The 22,639-nt window shown below is 37.1% G+C and overlaps 1 protein-coding gene across 3 annotated transcripts in view; it reads left to right on the top strand.

Annotated features, from left to right (window-relative positions):
• Positions 1–22,639, top strand: part of AFF4 (AF4/FMR2 family member 4) — a 99,658-nt gene that overhangs the window by 21,202 nt on the left and 55,817 nt on the right. For 2 of the 3 annotated variants that reach the window (XM_045058857.1, XM_023255091.2), the window contains exons 2-4: positions 13,106–13,232; positions 16,380–17,174; positions 18,933–18,977. In XM_045058857.1, coding sequence (XP_044914792.1) covers positions 13,110–13,232; positions 16,380–17,174; positions 18,933–18,977 — 963 coding nt within the window. In that variant the 5' untranslated portion in view covers positions 13,106–13,109. Of the gene's footprint in view, positions 1–2,462; positions 4,126–13,105; positions 13,233–16,379; positions 17,175–18,932; positions 18,978–22,639 lie in introns of those variants that run through there. The other variant, XM_011282068.4, reaches the window with a different exon arrangement.

The raw sequence follows: 22,639 nt of genomic DNA, 5'->3' as shown, positions 1-22,639 counted from the left end.
TGAGGCTTTTTGCTTTAATACAGTGCATTGTGATAAAATTACAGTTTAATAGCATTTGTTGTAAACTGGATTCTAAAATGATCATGCTCTTAGCTCTAGTCTCATTTAGATTTTTAGAGTTTAAATAATTTAATAATCTGGTAGTTGAACAGCTCCGTTTGTTAGCAGTGTAGATGTTCTGAGACAATAATTGAAAAAAACATTGTAGTAGGTTCTGAACATCATTTGAAAGACGCAAGTTAAAGGTCACATTTTGCTTTTAATCTTTTTAAAATTTAAATTTGAAACGTTCTAAGACTGCATGTGTTCATTAAAATATTATAGAAGGTGGCTTTCTGCTTCATTGGGAATGCACGTTAAACCTTTTTTTTTACTGTGTGCTTATTGTAATTTTTTTATTGTGGAAAAATATCCATAACATAAAAGTTATTAGTCATTTTAAGTGTGTAGCTCAATGGCATTAAGTATATTCACAGTATTGTGAAACCATCACCATTGTCTGTTTACAGGTCTTTTTCATCATTCCAAACAAAAACTGTATACCCATTAAACATAATTCCCATTCCTCCTTATCCCTAGCCCCTGGCAACCACAATTCTCCTTTCTCTTTCTGTGAATTTTCTATGCACCTCATGTAAGTGGGATCATACACTATTTGTCTTTTTGTGACTGTCCCATTTCACTTTGTGAAATATCCTCAAGGTTCATCCATGTTGTAGCATGTCAAAATTTCATTCTTTTTTAAGGCCAAATAATATTCCATTGCATATATGTGCCACATTTTGTTTATCCACTCATCTTTTGATAGACACTTGTGTTGCTTCTACCTTTTGACTGTTGTGGATAATGGGGCTATGAGCATTGGTGTACCTGAGTCCCTGCTTTCAGTTCTTTTGGGTATAGACATAGTATAATTGCCGGATCACATGAAATTCTTTTATGCTTTTTGAGTAACCACCAAACTGTTTTCCACTCCATCTGAACCATTTTACGTTTCCATCAGCAATGAATGCTCAAGCATTCTAATTTCTCAACTTTCTTAACAGCAGTTTTTGTTTGTTTGTTTGTTTTGGTAATAGCCATCCTAATGAGTGGTGAAGTGGTATCTCATTGTGGTTTTGATTTGTGTTTCCCTAATGACTAATGATGTTGAGCGTCTTTTCATATATTGCTCATTTAAAATTTTTTTTAAATGTTTTTATTTATTTTTGAGAGTGAGAGAGAGAAAGACAGTGTGAACGGGAGAGTATCAGAGAGAGACGGAGACACTGAGTCAGGCTTCAGGCTCCGAGCTGTCAGCACAGAGCCCAATACAGGGCTTGAACTCAAGGGCCATGAGATCATGACCTGAACCGAAGTTGGACGCTTAACTGACCGAGCCACCTAGGTGCCACTGTTGGTCATATTTTATTTCTCTTTTCTCTTTTAAAATTTTGTTTCCAGTGTAGGTAACAAAGTATTAATTATTTATTGGCCATTTTAATATCTTCTTTGGAGAAATATTTAAGTCCTTTGCCCATTTTTCAATTGAGTTGTCTTGGCACTCTTAATGAGAATCAGTTATAAATGTAATGTGTTTCTGGACTCTCAGTTCTATTTATTTGATTTATAGGTTTGTAGTAAGTTTTGAAATTGGAAAGTGTGTGTGACTTCCAGCTTGCTCTTTTGCAAGATTGTTTTGTCTGTTCGGGATCCTTTATATTTCCATATGAATTTTAGAATCAGATTGTCAACTTCTGCAAAGAAGTCGGCTGGGGTATTGATAACTGTGTTGAATCTGTAGAGGAGTTTAGGGAGCATGTCCATCTTAATAGTTAAATCTTCCAATCCACAAATATGAGATGTCTTTCCACTTCTTTAGGTCTTCTTTCATTTCTTTCAATAACATTTTATAGTTTCCAGAGCATGTTTTCTTGTTTTTTGTTAAATTTATTTCTGAGTATTTTATTCCTAGTGACAATACTGCATGTGAGAAGAAAGTATATTCTATTGTTGAGTGGAGTGTTTTATATGTATCTGTTAGGACTAGTTGGCTTATTGTATTGTGTTCAAGTTCATTGTATCAAATCCTGAGAGACTGTAATGTTTGTCCTTATTTATATTCTTTATCTCTTTAACACCAGATTATTTTAATGGTAGGAGACCTCAGTTTTTTGTGATAGGGAAAAGGCAGTTTAAGCAGAAAGTTGGAGGCCTCTGTTATTTAAGGAAATGCACTGGCCTACAGACCATCAGTAGTAAGGCCACAGATACAGAGGAACACTTGAGAAATGAGAGTAATCAAGGATCCTTTTCAAGCTGTTAATATTCCATTATTATCTTTTTTAAAAACAGCTTTATAGCATAAAATTCACTTAAAAATTTTTTTTTAACATTTATTCATCTTTGAGAGACAGAGAGAGACAGAGCATGAATGGGGGAGGAGCAGAGAGAGAGAGAGACACAGAATCTGAAGCAGGCTCCAGGCTCTGAGCTGTCAGCACAGAGCCCGATGCGGGACCCGAACTCACTGACGAGATCGTTGACCTGAGCCAAAGTCGGAGCTTAACTGACTGAGCCACCAAGGCACCCCATAAAATTCACTTTTTAAGGGTACAGTTGAACAGTGTTTAAATCAGTTTATAGAGTGTGCAGCCCTCATCACAGTTTAATTGTAGAACATTTCCATCACCCCAAAATGATCTCTTATGCTCACTTGGAGTCACCCTTCATTTTTTGTTTTATCCTTTATTCTTGTGTAATGGTAAATGCTCAGATACATTCAAATGCTTTTCTCATCTAATTATTATCATCAGAGTAGTATGGGCATTTTATAAAAGATAAAACTGAAATTTAGGAGGTTACTGAACCTAAAATGTATGTCTAATATATAATCAGAAATAACAATCATTTATCTTTTCGTATCTCATGTACTAAATTACCATGCCTCAACTGTTTATAGCTCAATTGAAGTTTGGAACTTAGATTACTTTAAGGTATTTAAGAAATTAGTTAATAGGTAATTGCCTATGTTGGTTTTTGCTTACTAGACATTTTTGAGAATCTTTATTAGCAAGGATACCACTCTACATCTAGATTATCAAATAGTCCTTGCTTATAACTAAACGACAGATATCACTTGACAATTTGAGGTACTGTGCATTGGGAGATAAAGGGTCCTGTTGAAAATTGATAACCTTTGCCTTTCCTGTGATGATTATGGAAAAATAAGGGAGGACTTCTTTTTGGCTCCAAAATATTCATCCAGTAAATAGTTATTACATACGTGCCTGAGTTATTTTTCATACTCTTCTGATATTGTTATTCTTTTTTTTTTTAATGTTTATTTATTTTCAGAAAGAGAGTGCAAGTGAGAGAGCACTCACGCACACAAGCGGAGGAGGGCCAGAGAGCGAGGAGAGAGAGAATCCCAAGCAGGCTTCATACTGTCACCGCACAGCCCGACATGTAGGGCTTGATCTCACATACTGTGAGAACAGGACCTGAACTGAAATGAAGAGTCAGGCATTTAACACACTGAGCCACCCAGGTGCCCCTGAGATTGCTATTCTTAATCCGTCATTGCCCTTCTTTTTTCCCAAGAGGTCCTAAGAATCTTCAGAGAAATATGAATGTCTGAGAGGTGACCTTTTTCTAATTTGCATGGTTCCTCTCTAAATACAGTTTGACTTGATTGGGGCTGCTAGTGGTGGATGAGTCTTTTGTAACAAGTGAAGTGGGTGGCGGGGGCTGCCAGTCAAAGCCAACTGTTTCCTTCCTTAAGTCCTCCAATCCTATGTTGTCCATAGTTGAACTCATTTTTGGTCTCTTTGGATACTGGATAAGTGAGAATTAAGATCTAGATAGCATAATATCTGTAGTATAGGAATTTAAAATTATTTATTTAGCTTAATTATAGTTACCCCACAGAAATAAAGAATGGAAAACTCCAGAGAGGCTGAGCATTTCCAGATCAAGATGAAAGAAGGAAGCAGAAACAAATCCAGAGAGCACTGACAAATTTCTGCAACTGCAGTGCAGTTTATGTATTGTGAAGAGATTGAAGAGTTTAGGCATAACCTGCCAGTACAGTTTGGTGGTGATCTTGGAGGAGGAGGCAGAAGACTTGAAGCGGTACTCAGTAGAGTGAGTATGCACACGTCAATGTAAGATTTAATCCTAACCGGGGCGCCTGGGTGGCTCATGCGGTTAAGTGTGACACTTCAGCTCAGGTCATGATCTCATGGTTTCTGAGTTCGATCCCCACATTGGGCTCTGTGTGGACAGCTCAGAGCCTGGAGCCTGCTTCGGATTCTGTGTCTCCTCTCTCTGTTCCTCCCCGACTCGCACTCTGTCTCTCTCTCTCTCTCTCTCTCAAAAATAAATAAAGATTTAAAATTTTTTTAAATGATTTAATCCTAACCTGGTATTCCTCAGTTAAGATATGTGACAAATTGAGAAAGCATTGTTATCACATAATTAAAAGACTGTCACTTTAATAGGAAAATGGACAAAAGACATGAATAGGCAGTTCACAAAAGAAGAAGTATAATGGCTAACACACAAAAAAGTACAACCTAGCTATCAGAGAAATTCGGTAGAATGCAGTTGACTATAAGATGGCCAAGAACTGTCTATGTGTCGTTCTCCGTTTTATCCCTAGCTTCTAGCCCAGTGCCTAGCAATAATGGATAGGCTCATGTATTTTATGAATGAATGAAATAAACAAATGAAATTGGATTTTTTCCCTCTTAGATTGGTGACACAATTTAAAAAGACTCATGCCCTAGGATTGAGAATGGCATGATTAAACGGCAGTCTCATTATTTTGTTGGTAGGCAGTCCATTGATTCAGTCTTTTTTTTTTTAATCTTTATTTATTTATTTATTTATTAAAAAATTTTTTTTAATTTAAAAAAATTTTTTTTAACGTTTATTTATTTTTGAGACAGAGAGAGACAGAGCATGAACGGGGGAGGGGCAGAGAGAGAAGGAGACACAGACTCCGAAGCAGGCTCCAGGCTCTGAGCTGTCAGCACAGAGCGCGATGCAGGGCTTGAACTCACAAACCGTGAGGTCATGACCTGAGCCGAAGTCAGACCCTTGGCTGACTGAGTCACCCAGGCGCCCCTAATTTTTTTTTTAATTTTTAAAATATTTACTTATTATTGAGAAACAGACAGAGCATGAGCATGGGAGGAGCAGAGAGAGGGGGAGACACAGAATCCGAAGCACGCTCCAGGCTCTGAGCTGTCAGCACAGAGCCTGACACAGGGCTCGAACTCACAAACTGGGAGATCATGACCTGAGTGGAAGTCGGCCTTACCCACTGAGCCACCCAGGTATCCCTTTTTTAAATTTTTTAATGTTTATTATTTTTGAGAGCGAGAGAGCACACAAGCGGGGGAGGGGCATAGAGAGAGGGAGAAACAGAATCTGAAGCAGGCTCTGGGCTCCGAGCTGTCAGCACAGAGCCCGATGCGGGCTCAAACCCACAAACCTTGAGATCATGACCTGAGCCAAAGTTGGACACTTCACTGACTGAGCCACCCAGGCACCCCTGTTTGTTTGTTTGTTTGTTTGTTTGTTTGTTTTTGGTGTGTGTGTGTGTTTTAATGTTTTATTTTGGAGAGAGAGAGAGAGAGAGAAAGAGAGAGGGAATGAGTGGAGAGGGCAGAGAGAAGGGGACAGAGGATCTGAAGTGGGCTCTGCTCTGACAGCGGTGAGCCTGATGTGGGGCTCGAACTCATGGACCACAAGATCATGACCTGGGCTGAAGTTGGGTGCTCAACTGACTGGGCCACCCAGGTGTCCCCGATTCATTCATTTTGGAAAGCACTTTAGTGATATAAATTAAAAGCGATATAGCATGTACCCTCACAATAGTTTCACATACATACACATTCGCTGTAATGTCTGAAATACTAAATTCTGGATATAGCCCAACAATCTATCAGGGGCTTTCTGGTTAAACAAATATTATACAGGCAATAAAAGAAGGAAAATTCATATGTATTGATGTGGAACTATGTTCATTGTTTACTAAATAAGAATCGTGTGGGTAATAATTTCTTCATGTGTATGATTATATGTGGCTCCTCACAGTATTATTTCAGGAAAGTGAAATTGTTGATGACTTTTAATTTCTAATTTATATTAAGTTTTGAGCAAAGAGTATTTGAGCAAACAGTATTGCTTTTGTAATTGGAGAAACAAAACCATTAAGGTTTATCTCTTTTGGAAAGTGTGTAGGTGGAAGAACACTCCTTATTCATGTTTATATGAACAGCCAAAACATTTGCTGAGGACCAATAAAGAAGAGATAGCTAAATAGGAAGACATCCTATGTTTTATATATGAAAACTGTATATTCACATTTCAGTGTCCTGATGTTTAGCTTGTGAGAATATTAGTTGTTACATTCTGATGTTAGTCGAGTTAGTTGAATCTAATTCTTATGGATATACTCAACACCTAACAATTCTAGTTTACCCTGAACAAAGAATGATCAGTCATACTATACGTTGTGTCGCATGTATGTATTCTCACAAAGCAGCAATTATGGAAATTCCTCCAAGTTCATTGGCAAAGACCTGCCTCATTTGTTTATTATTAAAAAACTGTGGTTTAACTATTTAGTTAACCATTTTTTCTCTTCTTGGTCATTTCATTATTTTCAATTGTTTTACCATTAACAGAAGTGCTTCACTAAACATCTTTGTAGCTTATGGCTGTACTGCTAATTCTGTGGGTTATAGCCCCACAAGTAAGGTTGCTCGATTAAAGGGTTTATTTTTTCTGAGTTTGAAACATCACTTTACCATTTTAATGACTATGTCACTTTAGAAAAATACTTGGCTCTTGTTAGTAAATAGAAGATTTTAAATAAAACATTCTTTTCTCATTGGATTGGATTTTTTAACTGTTAATATCCGATGTATCTTTGAGTTTATTTCTGGGTTTTGTTTTGCAGAGCATTTAGTTCATTTCTGTGTACTACAATGCTGTTTTGATAATGGTGATGACTTTATAGTAAGTTTTACTACCTACTGTGACAAATTCTTCTTGTTCTCTATCCAGTACTAAGTATATAATAGATGCTTCTTGTGTATTTATTAAGTTAATAAATAGATTTAATAAATAATAGATATTAATGTTTAATATTAATATCTTAATGTTTAATATTAATATCTTGTTTTAGGTTGGCACCCTTGTTACTTTAGGGGAACTGAAAGTTGGCATGTTCATAGTGTCCCCTGTTAGCCAAGAATGCTATTACACTTTCTCAAGTGTAATAAACAGTGACATAGAGGACGAGTTGAGGAGATTTGGATGATCAATTTGAACTTGGAAATATGAAGCTGGAGGGGGCACATGTTAGACATGAGAGAAATACTTTTTTTTTTATATTATATGAAATTTATTGTCAAATTAGTTTCCATACAACACCCAGTGCTCATCCCAAAAGATGCCCTCTTCAAAGCCCATCACCTACCCTCCCCTCCGTCCCGCCCCCCATCAACCCTCAGTTTGTTCTCAGTTTTTAAGAGTCTCTTATGCTTTGGCTCTCTCTCCCACTCTAACCTCTTTTTTTTCTTTTTTTTCCCTTCCCCTCCCCCATGGGTTTCTGTTAAGTTTCTCAGGATCCACATAAGAGTGAAAACATATGGTATCTGTCTTTGAGAGAAATACTTTAATCTTTAGAGAAGAGACAATTTGATAGTAAATTCCAAGGGTGAAAATGCTGCAAAGTACCCATAGTGCTCTCCTGTATAAACTTTATCACTCTTTTCCTTCTATCTTTTATTTTAAAAAATTTCAGGGGTGCCTGGGTGGCTTAGTCTGTTAAGTGTCCAACCCTTAATTTCAAGTCAGGTCATGATCTCATGGTTTGTAAGATTGAGCCCCTCATCAGGCTCTGCACTGACAGTGTAGAGCTTGCTTGGGATTCTCTCTCTCTCAAAATAAATAAACATTAAAGGAAATTTCAAACCTATATAATAAAGTATAACATATGTCTGTATTCCCTTGATCTAGATGTACCAGTTGTCAGTATTTTTACTGTAATTGCCGATCCTGCTCTACTGTTCAGTTCTTGTCTGTTTTTCCCTCCTGCCCTCCCTCCCTCCTTTCTTCCACCCTCCCTGTGTGCGTGCACGCTTGCATACACACATACACAAACTTTCTCTCACTCATTCACTCTCTACACATGCTAGATCTATATTTAGATGGGTGCTAAACCGTTTTAGACTTGCAGACACGATGATGACATTTCACCCACATATGCTGTGTACGTCCTAAGAACCAAGGACATTCTCCAACATTACTAAATACAATATTCATAGTTCAAAAACTGAACATTGATAGGATTATCTGAAATACTGTTCATACTCAAATTTCCCAATAATGTCCTTCACAACCATTTTTCTCTCCCCAGAACTACTGTCTGGGAAATGAAGAATCACATACAACCTTTAGTTGTTGTGTCTCCTTGAATATAGAAGAATATAAAAGTAACCCCCGCCTCTTTTTGTGTTTCTTTTCATGATACTGACATCTTTGAAGAGTCCAGGCCAATTTTGCAGACTTGTTCTCAACTTAAGTTTTGTCTGCTTGTTCCTGATTAGATTCAGGTTAAATTTTTAGCAGAAAGAATACCTAGGTAGTGATATGTCTTTAGTGCCTCATTTAGTGCTGCACATGATGTTATTTTATCCCATTATTGATAATGTTAACTCTGATTACTTGATTAAGGGTATTGTTTACTTCTCTATATTAAAAAATTTTTTTCCAATTAATGGTCTATGGGGTCATACTGAATATTCTATTCCCCCCAATTTTTTCCCCAGTGGTTTTAGCATCCACTGATGGTTGTTTTGTTTTTTTGAGAGAGAGCACACATGCGTGTGCAAGCAGGGGAGGAGCAGAAGGAGTGGGAGAGAGAGAATCTTAAGCGGGGCTCAGTCCCACAACTGTGAGATCATAACCTGAGCCAAAATCAAGAGTGAGATGCACAACCTACTGAGCCACCCAGGTGCGCACCTATTGGTGATTTTGGTCTCAATTATTACTTCAGTGTTCACAAAAAAAGTGATTTTCTAATTCTTTTATTTCTTCTATATTGATTAGTTGACATTGTTCTATAAAGAAGGCATTTACTCCCTGCTTTATTTCTCATTCTTTTATTTTTTGCTATTATTACTGTAGACTGAGGGATTCTTTTGTTGTTGTTGTTCATTTGCTTATATTCCATTTTTGTCTTTATTTTGATGCTCATGTTTCTAAATCTGACTGATGGGAGCACCTTCTGGCTGCTTCTCGTGCCCTTTTCATATGTCCCCATCTGTTTTTGTGCATTTTCTTGCTGTTAAAACAAGATATTTTAAGGTCTGTTTGTACTTTATCTGCTGTAGCCTTGGAATGAGCTATTTCTCCAAGAAGTCTTGTTCCATTTTCGTAGGAAATGATATTAGAAATCAGAATTTGGGTACTGAAAGTGCTTCTTTTTTCTGGGATGTCAGTGCTCACCGACGCTTTCAGTGAACAGAGCTGGAGACACTCTCAATAGGCAGGCAGGCAGGCAGGCAGGCAGATAGATATAGATATAGATTTTTAAAATAAAAGCCTGTGTTCATTGTACTGCTACTAGTTCCTAGTCCTCAAAGGTTCTTTTTCTTTTTATTCCTTTCTATATTTATAATCTCTCTTCTTTCATAGTAACATGCCTGGATCCCTAGAAGTCTTGGTATATTTACTCATTTGCTCAATCTTGAAACAATGAAATTGCTATACCATTATGCTATACCATAGAATGCTGTTTGAAATAAACATATCAACTTAACATAAGTACTTGATAGGTACTTAAGAACAGTTTACCTTAAGCGATTAAAAAATTTAGAGAACTCTCCTTTCTACTTGCTATTATGCTTTTAAAAATTATTTTATCTGGTAGACCCACAGATTTTGTTTTGATGTAGCAATTTGCTAATTTTAACAATCCTTTTTCATTCTGGTAGTTGCAAATCTCCTGAGGGATATGCTATATAATAGCTTGCCTGTGCAGCAGAGATATACTTCTAATTGACTTATATTTAAATTTCATGTTAATTTTAAGGGATCTCAGATTACTGGAATTACTGTTTGTGGGAAACTTTATCTTAGGCAGAGGTATTGATGTTCAAAAACACAGGAACAAATGTGGATCCAATAAATTAGATGTGAAAGTAAGGCTGATCAGAAAAAAATTTGAGGGAATCTGGGTGGCTCAGTCACTTAAGCGTCTGACTCTTGGTTTTGGTTCAGGTCATGATCTTGCGGTTTGTGTGTTCGAGCCCTACGTTGGACTCTGTGCTGACATCATGGAGCCTGCTAGCAATTCTCTCTCTCCCCCTCTCTTTCTGCCCCTTCCTCGCTTGCTCTCTCAGTCTCTCTCAAAATAAATAAACTTTAAAAAAAAGTTAAAAAAAAATTAGAGAATAAGAGCTATAACTGGGATATTAGTTCTTATAAGCAATCATTTAATTTTGTTCTGCTTCTTGGCAGTCTTATTAAAAGGTAATATTCAGTTGGATGACTTACATTGTTTAAGAAAACATTTTTGTATTGGATTATTGGAGGACTTTCATTGTGGGAATCATATCTGTGTAATAAATGTACAAGTGTTTTTTGCATGATTATTTTAGCACTTTAATTAAATCATGGTTTAGGGAAGGCATTTCTTTTTTTACAACGTTTATTTATTTTTGGGACAGAGAGAGACAGAGCATGAACGGGGGAGGGGCAGAGAGAGAGGGAGACACAGAATCGGAAACAGGCTCCAGGCTCTGAGCCATCAGTCCAGAGCCTGACGCGGGGCTCGAACTCACCGACCGCGAGATCGTGACCTGGCTGAAGTCGGACGCTTAACCGACTGCGCCACCCAGGCGCCCCGGCATTTCTTTTTTTTTTTAAAAATATTTCAGGAATCGAATTCAGGAAGTGTAAGGAAATTAGTATTTAACACATTCCCTAGACTCTTAGGATACAGATCACTTCATATGCTGTAGCACCATATGAAGAGGTGTAAAGGTTTATAGCGTTCTCTCTGAAACCTGATTGTTAGTGATATACACTTATTAATTGGTTCAAGTGTATTGTAGAATAATATTATGTTCTTCGGTTTCACTCTCTGAATACTGAAGTGTAGATGTTTTCTGGTATTTACTAAAGAAAGAATCAAATACTTTTTGTGGTTCTGTATGGTACTAAGTACCAGGGAGACCAAAGAAAGCACATATTACTTCAGTACCTCAAAATAGCTTATATTCTTGTCTAAGTTTATTAGAATATTGTACACATAGAAACACCTTAATACACATTTCGAGCATTTAGAATATTTTTTTGAACATTAATTTACTTTGATACTAAATCGTGCAAATCACAAAGTTTTATTTTTGAATGTTTACTTGCACTGTTCTGACCACTTATAAAAATCTTCATGAATATATTGGTTTTGCTGTCCATTCTAATTTTAACAATTAAAATTTATTTCCCATCTTGATTTACTTCAGTTTTCTGATTAGATTAGATTTATGAATTGTAAGGCTAGAAAGGCTCTACACATACAATCTGGTTTTTCCCTTTGGTGTCTTCCAGGATTCCCCACTCCCTTTAAATAAAACCAGGATAGCTGATTTACTCTATCCCCAGGGAAGAATGTTGCAGAGTCTCTGGTAATACCTTGTCCCGGGGCTCAGCATCTTTTATGTTGTTAACCAAAAGTCCCTGCTGCTATAAATAACGACATTTAGTTAACTAAGCAAGCAAATGGCAAGAAACAAGGGAGAGGCAAATATCTCTGAAAGAGAACCTAAGAAACAACAGATAATGTGTACCCATTTACAAAATTTTAATTCATTTTCTTTGTTTTCTTCCTAGTGAAAATACAAAATGCTGTAATGTTTATAGAAATGACCCTCTCATTTTCCCCTCCACCCCAAAGGACTGACTCTTTTTCAGTACAATTTCGACTACTATTACTAACTCAAGTTATTTTTAGATTCTATTGCTGAAAGCCTCAGTTTTGCCATTTATTGAGGTATCTTTTTTTTAACATTTAATTATTTTTGAGAGACAGAGACAGAGCGTGAGCAGGGGAGGGGCAGAGAGAAAGGGAGACATAGAATCTGAAGCAGGCTCCAGGCTCTGAGCTGTTAGCATAGAGCCCAATGCGGGGCTCGAACTCACAAATTGTGAGATCATGACCTGAGTCGAAGTTGGATGCTTAACCAACTTAGCCACCCAGTGCCCCTGCCATTTATTGAGGTATTAATTGAAATATTAATGTATTTAGAGCAGAAATGTCGTTTTTTTAGGGAATCTAGAGCAACAGCAAAGCGGGGTCAAACTGCCATAAGGATGGACACCAAGGAAGCTGTGTTTGAGACAAAAAGGAATCAAGATAAGGAGATGCAAAGTAGAGAAAAGCACTGGATACCTGGGGGAAGGGAGTGGTAGGTGGGAGTGGGTTGTGTGCCTCTAATGGCAAAGAATAGTTAGATTTCTGAAGAGGAAGCATGAAAGGCTTATAGGAAATGCTAAGGATTTGGGTTTAAGTACTACCTTCCATAAGTTTTAGCTGACTTTTAGCTAGCTGAATTCTTTAAAAATTGATGAGGTGGGGCGCCTGGGTGGCGCAGTCGGTTAAGCGTCCGACTTCAGCCAGGTCACGATCTCGAGGTCCGGGAGTTCGAGCCCCGCGTCAGGCTCTGGGCTGATGGCTCAGAGCCTGGAGCCTGTTTCTGATTCTGTGTCTCCCTCTCTCTCTGCCCCTCCCCCATTCATGCTCTGTCTCTCTCTGTCCCAAAAATAAACGTTGAAAAAAAAAATTAAAAAAAAAATTGATGAGGTTAAATGTTTCAATGGGGTGGATCCTAATACTCTGGGCTAGTGTTTCCTGTCTCGATAGCTATGCAAGACACTTGGTATTAGTTGGTAAAACCATTACCAGTACCCAGCTTCAGCACTAATGCCTGTTATTACTTGGAACTTGAAAGGGAATCTCTGATTGAAGCTTTAAACTCACAAAGTGAGTACAGAACATTTAATTTTTCTTTTTGTAATACAAAGATTGTGTTTCTCTTCTTAGCAACATGAACCGTGAAGACCGAAATGTGCTGCGTATGAAAGAACGGGAAAGGCGGAATCAGGAAATTCAGCAGGGCGAAGACGCCTTCCCACCTAGCTCTCCTCTCTTTGCTGAGCCATACAAAGTTGTAAGTTGTCCTTTGAATGTTCCCCCCCGCCAGTAGTGTGACAGTTTTCCTTTGAAGAAAGTGTTTAAAATTGAATTTTTATAGTAGGAAAGAGTTACTAATATGTATACCATTTAACATTTTTTCCTTTCCTCTAAATCAGAATCACCTTTTTGGGGATAAACTTGTCATTGGAGTATAACATGCAGAAAGGTACACAAAACAAGTGTTTTAGCTGAAAGAATTTTCACAACATGAACACTCTTATATAATCAGTATCTAGATCAAGAAACAATATTGTTAGCATCCTAAAGTTGTCCTCAAACCCATACCTCCTTCCATCTCCCCTTTGCTATCTCATAGTCTTAAATGTGGTCTGGACTAACTCAAGCATTTATCTCTATATTCTTGGCTTTACCACTAATCCTGGGCAGACATTTCACCTTTCTGAATTAAATTAATATTTTGTAAATGGGTATGCGTCATCTGCTGTTTCCTAGGTTCTTTGGGTATAACATCAATCAAAGACACTTATTTCAGATATTCTTTGTGTCTGTCTTGTTTCTTGCCATTTGCTTACTTAGTTAACTAAGTATCAATGACTATTAGTATGTTTGAATAAATGTGTTTTCACTATCAGTCTGGTTCCTTTTTCTCTTACCGTATACTAAGTTATCTTTCTTTTTTATGTGGTTAATTGCCAGATTCCAATTTACGTTAAAAGCATGTTGTCAGAGACGTTCAATAAATTGAACCAATTGCTATTTTTATAGCTATCATCGTACTTGATTTGGGATTGCATAAAACAGTACATATCACTTCTGATTGACTCTAACATAGCTGTAGTGGCCATAAATGTCTCTAATACTTGATTTGCCTTTGGCTTTCATTTGATCTAGCCTTACATTTTTTTTTTTTCAATGTTTATTTATTTTTGGGACAGAGAGAGACAGAGCATGAATAGGGGAGGGGCAGAGAGAGAGGGAGACACAGAATCAGAAGCAGGCTCCAGGCTCTGAGCCATCAGCCCAGAGCCCGACGCGGGGCTTGAACTCACGGACCGTGAGATCGTGACCTGGCTGAAGTCGGACGCTCAACCGACTGCGCCACCCAGGCGCCCCTAGCCTTACATTTTTAAAGGCTTAGGCTATGTATGGTGGCTGTAATAGTATATATTGTCACAGTAATGACCATTGTGGGTTTGCAGTATGAGATTGAGAGTGTATTAAACTATTTTTTCTGATGAAATATAAATATTACACATAGTTTGACTTTGTTCTTAAAACATTTGGTGTTTGTAGAAGCCATTTATGAGATCTGTAGAAGCCATGTTTTTAGTTTTTAAGGTTATACTGACATCATTTATATGAGTGTGACACAAAACCTGGGGTTTGGAATTAGAGATTAAAGACATTTTGGAAAAAACAAGAGATTGGTCCAGAATCTTCAAATCATACTACCATTTATTTTATAATTACAATGTAATGAATTGGATTTGATTCCTGATCTCGATGCTGTCTATATATTTGCCTTTCTTGTTTAATAGGGGTCAGACTGATTTTCACATAATCTAAAGTTATTATCAATTCATGCCAATCTCAAAATAAATAGTAGTGGTTGATTTCTTCTTTAATGTAATCAGTAAGCTTACTCTCCTTCTTGCGTATGAACGTGAATGAGTCCTAAAGCTTGTAGACATCTTGGACTTTATTATCTAAGAATGATTTTAGTATTAATTTTAAGTGTTTATGTATTTATTTTGAGAGAAAGAGAGAGAGAGCGCGTGCACCTGCAAGCAGAGTAGGGACAGAGAAAGAGGGGGAGAGAGATAATCTCAAGCAGGCTCCACACAGCACAGAGCCTGAGGTGGGGCTTGATCTCCTGAACTGTGAGATCATGACTTGAGCTGAAATCAAGAGTCGGATGCTCAACTGACTAAACCACCCAGGTGTCCCTTCAAGAATGATTTTCAAAACTTAAAGTGTGTACCATTGACTTCAAAACTTGTGTTTGTTGGTCAGAATTAATAGAATTAATATTTGAAACTTTATCAATGGCTTTTCCATTCTTAATTTTTTTGTTGACTTTTGTTAGTCACAGTAACAGAAGAAATTAAAATTTTTAAAAATGTCAGTTGGATATAACTCATTTCATTAAATTTTTGTTTCTCTTTCTAACTGTAACATTGAACTGTTAAGTAATATAATGTTTTCCTAGATTGCTAAAATAATGAGTGTTGGCTCAGCAGCTGACCTAGAACTGAATGACATAAAGGCACATTACTTTTCAAAAGATTTTTACTACTATTCCAATATATTTATTGGTGAAATTTGGATTTTTTTTCCCTTCTGGAATCTTTTCTACATATTTCTCAGTGTCCTTTATTTTTATTTATTTATTTATTTATTTATTTATTTATTTATTTATTTTTAAATTTTAATTTTTATTTTTTTTCAATATATGAAATTTATTGTCAAATTGGTTTCTATACAACACCCAGTGCTCATCCCAAAAGGTGCCCACCTCAGTACCCATCAGCCACCCTCCCCTCCCTCCCACCCCCCATCAACCCTCAGTTTGTTCTCAGTTTTTAAGAGTCTCTTATGCTTTGGCTTCCTCCCACTCTAACTTCTTTTTTTTTTTTTTCCCCTTCCCCTCCCCCATGGGTTTCTGTTAAGTTTTTCAGGATCCACATAAGAGTGAAACCATATGGTATCTGTCTTTCTCTGTATGGCTTATTTCACTTAGCATCACACTCTCCACTTCCATCCACGTTGCTACAAAGGGCCGTATTTCATTCTTTCTCGTTGCCACGTAGTTCTCCATTGTGTATATAAACCACAATTTCTTTATCTGTTCATCAGTTGATGGACATTTAGGCTCTTTCCATAATTTGGCTATTGTTGAGAGTGCTGCTATATCTCAGTGTCCTTTAGAATATTTGTGTTTTAGCATGAATGTTTTTCACTTTCAGTGTTTTGGTTTTTTTTTTGTCACTATAAAAATTATATGTTTGGAGTTTGCTTTTGAGATGTTAACCTTAAGATATGACATGAGGTTTCTCTTTGAAAAATCCCTTTGCATTTGAAGTTTGGAAAGTCCGTTTAGAAGCATCTTTTATTTCTGGTTGTGCTAATTATATAATTTTATTTTGCAATTTTTTTGTAGACTAGCAAAGAAGATAAGCTATCAAGTCGTATTCAGAGTATGCTTGGAAATTACGATGAAATGAAGGATTTCATAGGAGACAGATCTATACCAAAGCTTGTTGCAATTCCCAAGCCTACAGTACCACCAACAGCAGATGAAAAATCGAATCCTAATTTCTTCGAACAGAGACATGGGACCTCTCATCAGAGTAGCAAATGGACTCCAGTAGGACCTGCTCCCAGTACTTCTCAGTCTCAGAAACGGTCCTCCGGCTTGCAGAGTGGACACAGTAGCCAGCGGACCAGTGCAGGTGGCAGTGGTGGCACTAATAGTAGTGGCCAGAGGCACGACCGTGACTCATACAGCAGTAGTGGGAGCAGCAGTCGGAAAAAAAGCCAGCATGGATCGGAACACTCCAAATCACGCTCTTCCAGCCCTGGAAAACCCCAGGCTGTTTCTTCATTAAGCTCCAGTCATTCCAGATCTCATGGGAATGATCATCATAGCAAGGAACATCAGCGTTCCAAATCACCTCGGGACCCTGATGCAAACTGGGATTCTCCTTCCCGTGTACCTTTTTCAAGTGGGCAACATTCGAATCAGTCTTTCCCACCTTCATTGATGTCAAAGTCCAGTTCAATGTTACAGAAACCCACTGCCTATGTGCGGCCCATGGATGGACAGGAGTCCATGGAACCAAAGCTGTCCTCTGAGCACTACAGTAGCCAATCCCATGGCAACAGCATGACCGAACTGAAGCCCAGTAGCAAAGCACATCTTACCAAGCTGAAAATACCTTCGCAACCATTGGATGTAAGTCACACATTTAAAACTTCTATTTATTTTTTAAATGTTTATTTGAGAGAGGGAGCAAGTGAGGGAGAGAGAATCTCAAGCAGGGTCCATGCTGTTAGCCCAGAGCCCGTTGCAGGGCTTGATCCCATGAACCGTGAGATCATGACCTGAGCTGAAATCAAGAATCAGATACTGAACTGACTGAATCACCCAGACGCCCCTAGAGCTTTTACTGTTATGACTCTGTAAAGCAGTTTGTCTCTCTGTTGTTGTTGGTTTTTTTTTTTAATGTTTATTTATTTTGAGAGAGAGAGAGTATGAGCGGGAGAGGAACAGAGAGAGGGAGAGAGAGAGGGAGAGAGAGAGAGAGAGAGAGAGAGAGAGAGAGAATGCCAAGCAGACGTTGCGCTGTTAGCACAGAGCCCAATGTGGGGTCAGTCTCAGGAACAATGAGATTGTGACCTGAGCCAAAATCAAGAATTAGACACTTAACTGACTGAACCACCCAGGCGCCCCTCTCTGTTTTAATGAGAAGGTGTATATAAGTTTAAAAAAAGGCTTGTCATTGACTCTAAAGTGGATCCACAGACCTGTTAACTTCCCCTCTTGGGCAGTAGAGAAAATGCCATTCACTATTTTCAAATATTCAAATAACAGTTACAGAATAAAAGCACGATCTATGAGATCAATACCTTAGATTTCCTCCTTTTGATTGTATGAAATAATACATATTGTGTTTAAAAAAATAAACTTGTTTTCTCATTGTGATACTCATGAATGAGATGTGGGCAGTGGTTCATTGTAGGGAATGTTAAGATTTTTGAGGATCCATCCAGTTGGTAATGTTGTGTGGTTTGGTTTCCATGATCTTTTCTCTGGTTAAACTTAAAGGTTTGAGGCAGCTGCTCTAAATTCATAGTGGTGGTTTGAAATTTACAGCATTATAACTGTATACCAAGCATCAGAATAACCAAAGAAATTGAGCATTCATTGTGAAATAGAAGTTTTATCTTTTAATGTAAATTTTAAAATAAAATTTTCAAAAGTAGTGTCAGTAACTGAAAGTCATAGTTTATAGCTTAAAACGTGGTTGAAGGGATCAAGGATAGGTAAGGTGCCATTTTGAGAACATTGAAACATTTTTCCTATGGACTTGGGAAACTGTTGTTCATGGCATGTGTCATCTAATCACTCCTTGCAAGAGAACAGTGAAGTGGTTGTTCTTTCTTCAGATGACATGATCCTTGGAGGTGGATTTGAGTTCACACTCTAGCTCTCTAATTCCTGATTGTGCTTTAGAATAAACAACTTTTCCATAATTTATGAAAAGCTATATAAAATGTCCATTCTGTCCCAGACAAGTATTCTTTCAGTAATATTGGTTTTATTTTGTTTGAAATGATACATTTCAGTATCTTGGAATATTTTGTATATAAATAAACTTTAAATGTTTGATAAGTTTCTCACCTGAAAAATAACATTTAAAAATTTATTTCTAATCTAAGAAAGATAGGACTTTTTAAAACTTCTGAAAAATACAAAGTTCTTTACATCCTGTACAGTTGATGATTAAAATTTTTTAGAGCTTGAAAAATTGACATTAAAGGAACTTTGTCCAAAGGTTCTAATTAGTGTGGTGATTTAGAGTAGTGGGATCAATAAATATATCTTTAAATTTAATTCACTTTCTAGCAATATTGTTAAATCTGTACAAAAATGATACAAATCTAATAATAAATGACTCCAAATTTAATGTGTGTTTCTTTTCCTCTTAAGGCATCTGCTTCTGGTGATGTGAGCTGTGTGGATGAGATTCTTAAAGTAAGTTGTTGATTTTTTTTTTTTTTATAGTTTCAGTCTTTTTTATTTATGATGCTCTGCTATCTTTTTCTCTCTTCTCCCCAATATTTCTCAAAGGATGTGAAGCAGGAAATTGCTTACATGCGTAACCTCATTATGTCCTTAAAAAGTAGTTGACTCTATTTTGCTTATTTTCATACTTAGTTTCTGAATCATTTGGTTTGTTTACTGTCTGCCCTCAAAGAACTGGTTTTGTTTTTCATTTTTAAGTAAAGCAAATTCCAGGTTTAATACTTTGCCTTGAAAAGAGGAAGAAAGCAAATATAATTGCACTTTCTAAGGCTGATCAGTTAATTTAAGTGCTAAAAAACTCAGTAATTACCAGTCAAAACATTTCATTGAAAATACTTGCTTTGTAATTCTTCTGTACATACTGGTCAAATCCTATAATGAAAGACCTCTGAATATTGCTCATTTTGAGTGTTGAGTGGAATATGTTTAAAAGTGCCACGTGACCAAAATGTGTATTCCTCTTTTGGGAAAAGAAAAAGTTGTCTGTCGGAAAAAGAGAAAGTCCAGGAAATTAATGAGTGACAGTGACTGCTTTTGGCTCAATAGAGAAAAACTGTTAAGTTACATATTACTTGTACTTTTTGCATAAGCTCCTGAGTTTTTGTGTCTATACGTGCATTTCACTGTGGATACTTCTGAAAGACTACTTGCTTTGCTGCCTCCACTTTATTCTCTCCTTCCTTTCTTCAGCCCACTGCAGTCTTTGATATACTTCTATCATTCTGCTGAACCTGTTTGTCTAAAGTCATTATCTTCCCCTTCACTGGGGCTTTCATTTGAGTTCTCTGCTGTTTCTGCTGTTTTAAAGAATTTTTATTTTTTACTTCTGGAAACCTGATTCTTCCTTCCCTTGACTGTTACTATGCTTCACTGTTTTTATTTCCTTCCACCCTTGTCTCATTCTCTGCCTTTTGGAAACCTTTGTGTCTGCTCTTCTCTTATTTTTTAAATTAAAAATTAAAAAAATTTTTTATTTTAGAGAGAGAGTGGCAAAGGGGGTCTGGGGAGGAGGGAGGGAGAGAGGGAGAGAGGGAGAGAGAGAGAGAGAGAGAGAGAATGAATCTTTAGCATGGAGCCTGACTTGGGGCTCGATTCCACAACCCTGGGATCATGACGTGAGCCAAAATCAAGACTTGGATGCTCAACCAACTGAGTCACCCAGGTGCCCTTTTTATCTTTTAAAATATGGGTCCTTTTTTCTAGCTTCTCCTTTTCTTTTTGCTCTGTCTTAATTTTCCTTTATTGTTAATGGCTTCAACTATTAGCAGTTCAGTCTTTATCTCCTGCTTAGCCTCCCTTGGGTTGTGGTTTATGTCTCTTCCTTGCCTCGTAGCTGTGCGTCCATTTGCATTTCTCCCTGTTTTTTTTTAGATTCATCATGTCTAAAGGCAGATTTATTAGACTTCCTTCTATTAGTGGTACTACCATTCTCATGTGCTTATAAGTGTAAAATCTTCATTTTCTCTCATTTTCTGTTTAATCACAAAACTACATGTACGCTTTGAATACTCCTTGGAAATACCATTCCTTTATTTCCATTTCTGCCACCTTGAGCTTCAAAAATTGCAATATACAGTCCTTGCTTTGCCTTTCTGCCTTGAGTCTCCCTTCTCCTCTGTCATCTATATTGCTACCAGATTCTCTCTTTAATCCATTGTCTTCATAAGTTAATTTCCTTTTTAGAAGTTTTCAGTGAGTCTCTAAGCCCCATAGAAAGAATAGTGTCCAGCTTCAACATTCTAGACCTCCTATAGGCCGGTTCTAACCTCTTTCGCTATTGATTCACCACTTTTGCCAAATTGGTTTCACTAAGGCATGTACTTACTTGCTCTTTTACCTTTTTTAAAGTAAACTTGGTGAAATATGTTTCTCCTTAGTCTTCAGTCATATATAGATTCTATTTTTTTCTTAGAATCCCAGTGAAATCCTTCTTTCCCCTATGTCAGACCATCAGATCACAAAAATAAGTCTTTCCTTTGAATCTCACATAGTGTGCATTTTTCAGTTGCCATGTATATAAAAAGTTTAACAGCATTTATCTTTTCTCTTGCATCCTCAAAAATGCATGATATAATACCTGGAAGAATCTTAGATTTCTTATATATAATTACTCTTTGATGTTACTGACCATTTATTATACATTTTGTATATACAGGGCTTGGCACCATGGCCTTGGGTTTAATAGGTGCTCTGACATTTAATGATGGAGTTACATAGATTTTCTGTTGAGAGTACTTTGGTATTTGCAGTGTAAAATGCACACTGAAAACCTAGAGTGCATGAGTTTCTGTTTCCTTTCCCTGTATGCAGTGTGTAAGGAACTTCTGGTCCTGACTGCCTTGATGTTTTCTTGATATTTGTAGTTCTCCTGTTTCTAGGAACCCCATCATGAACTTAAAGAAAAAACGTTTTAATCTAAAAATGATACATGTTTATTGTAAAATAAAAAAAGATTAATTCAAAGCTTACTAATTGAGCACCTGCCATTATCAAGCCCTTCGGATACAGTGGTGATAATAATGATAGTATTGCACCCTTTGAATTGATGTTCTAGAGTAGGATATTGGAAATAATCAACTATGTAATATTATTTGAGAACATGAAATGCCATTGAAAAATAAAGCGTTGTAAGAGGATAAAGAGCAATTACAGTGCAGGTGGCTGTTTTATGAGGTTCAGGTAGTATAGACTGTATCACATGCCCATGTCCCTTCCTCCTCCTGTCTTTCTGTTGCCCACAGGTAGCCAGAGATTTTTTTTCACATATGAGCATTTACTAGCACATAGACTATGATTTGTATTTATCACTTAACAATATATTGTGGACATGATTTCATATCAGTAGTTAAAATTACTCATTTTACTGTCTGCTTGGTGTTCCATTGTATGACTGTCTGGTAATTATTTCTGTGCTGTTGGATATGTAGGTTGTTTCCATTTTTTAAGCATAGGCCCCTTGAACATGTATTTTTACCTAACTATGTGGGTATAGCTACAGAGTAAATTCCTAAAAATTGTACCACTTTTAATTTATTGTATTTTCTCAGTCTATCTGATGGCTTACTTTGAGCTATATGCCAGAAATAAAACACTCCCTCCTTATTCTAAATCTGATTATCTCTCTTTCCCCTGCTCTTCTAACATATACATTGTGATCTTATCCAAATCTCCACTTGAACATAGTTGGCATATGATTAAACAGAAGGCTTTGAACGAAATCATACTTATGGCCTTGCTTGTCTGTCTTGCTTTTGATATCTCTCTTCTGATTTCCTCCACCTGACCAAAACTTCCTATCAGTTAATAGGTTCTGCAGCCAGACTCCTAGGGTGCAACTGTGTGTCCATTACTTACTACGTGTTTGACTTTTAATGGACAATTTCTGTGCTTCAGTTTCATCCTACGCAGAGTCAGGGTAATAACAGTATCTACCTCCTAATACCATTGTGAGTACTAAATGAGGAACAGACAGGTAAAACGGCACAGTAGGTGGCCCATTACAGGCACACAGTGTTACCTCCTTTTCTTATTATTACCCCTGTCACAGCTCTCACAGCCGGCTCTTCCTCAGTAGCATTGTACTGTGTGCCTTGTGTTTGATCACAGGCTGA

The sequence above is a fragment of the Felis catus genome, chromosome A1 (assembly GCF_018350175.1).
Source record: "Felis catus isolate Fca126 chromosome A1, F.catus_Fca126_mat1.0, whole genome shotgun sequence".
Classification (NCBI taxonomy): Eukaryota; Metazoa; Chordata; class Mammalia; order Carnivora; family Felidae; genus Felis; species Felis catus.
The sequence above is the reverse complement of the archived record's forward strand: the minus strand, read 5'-3'. Positions and strand labels throughout refer to the sequence as shown.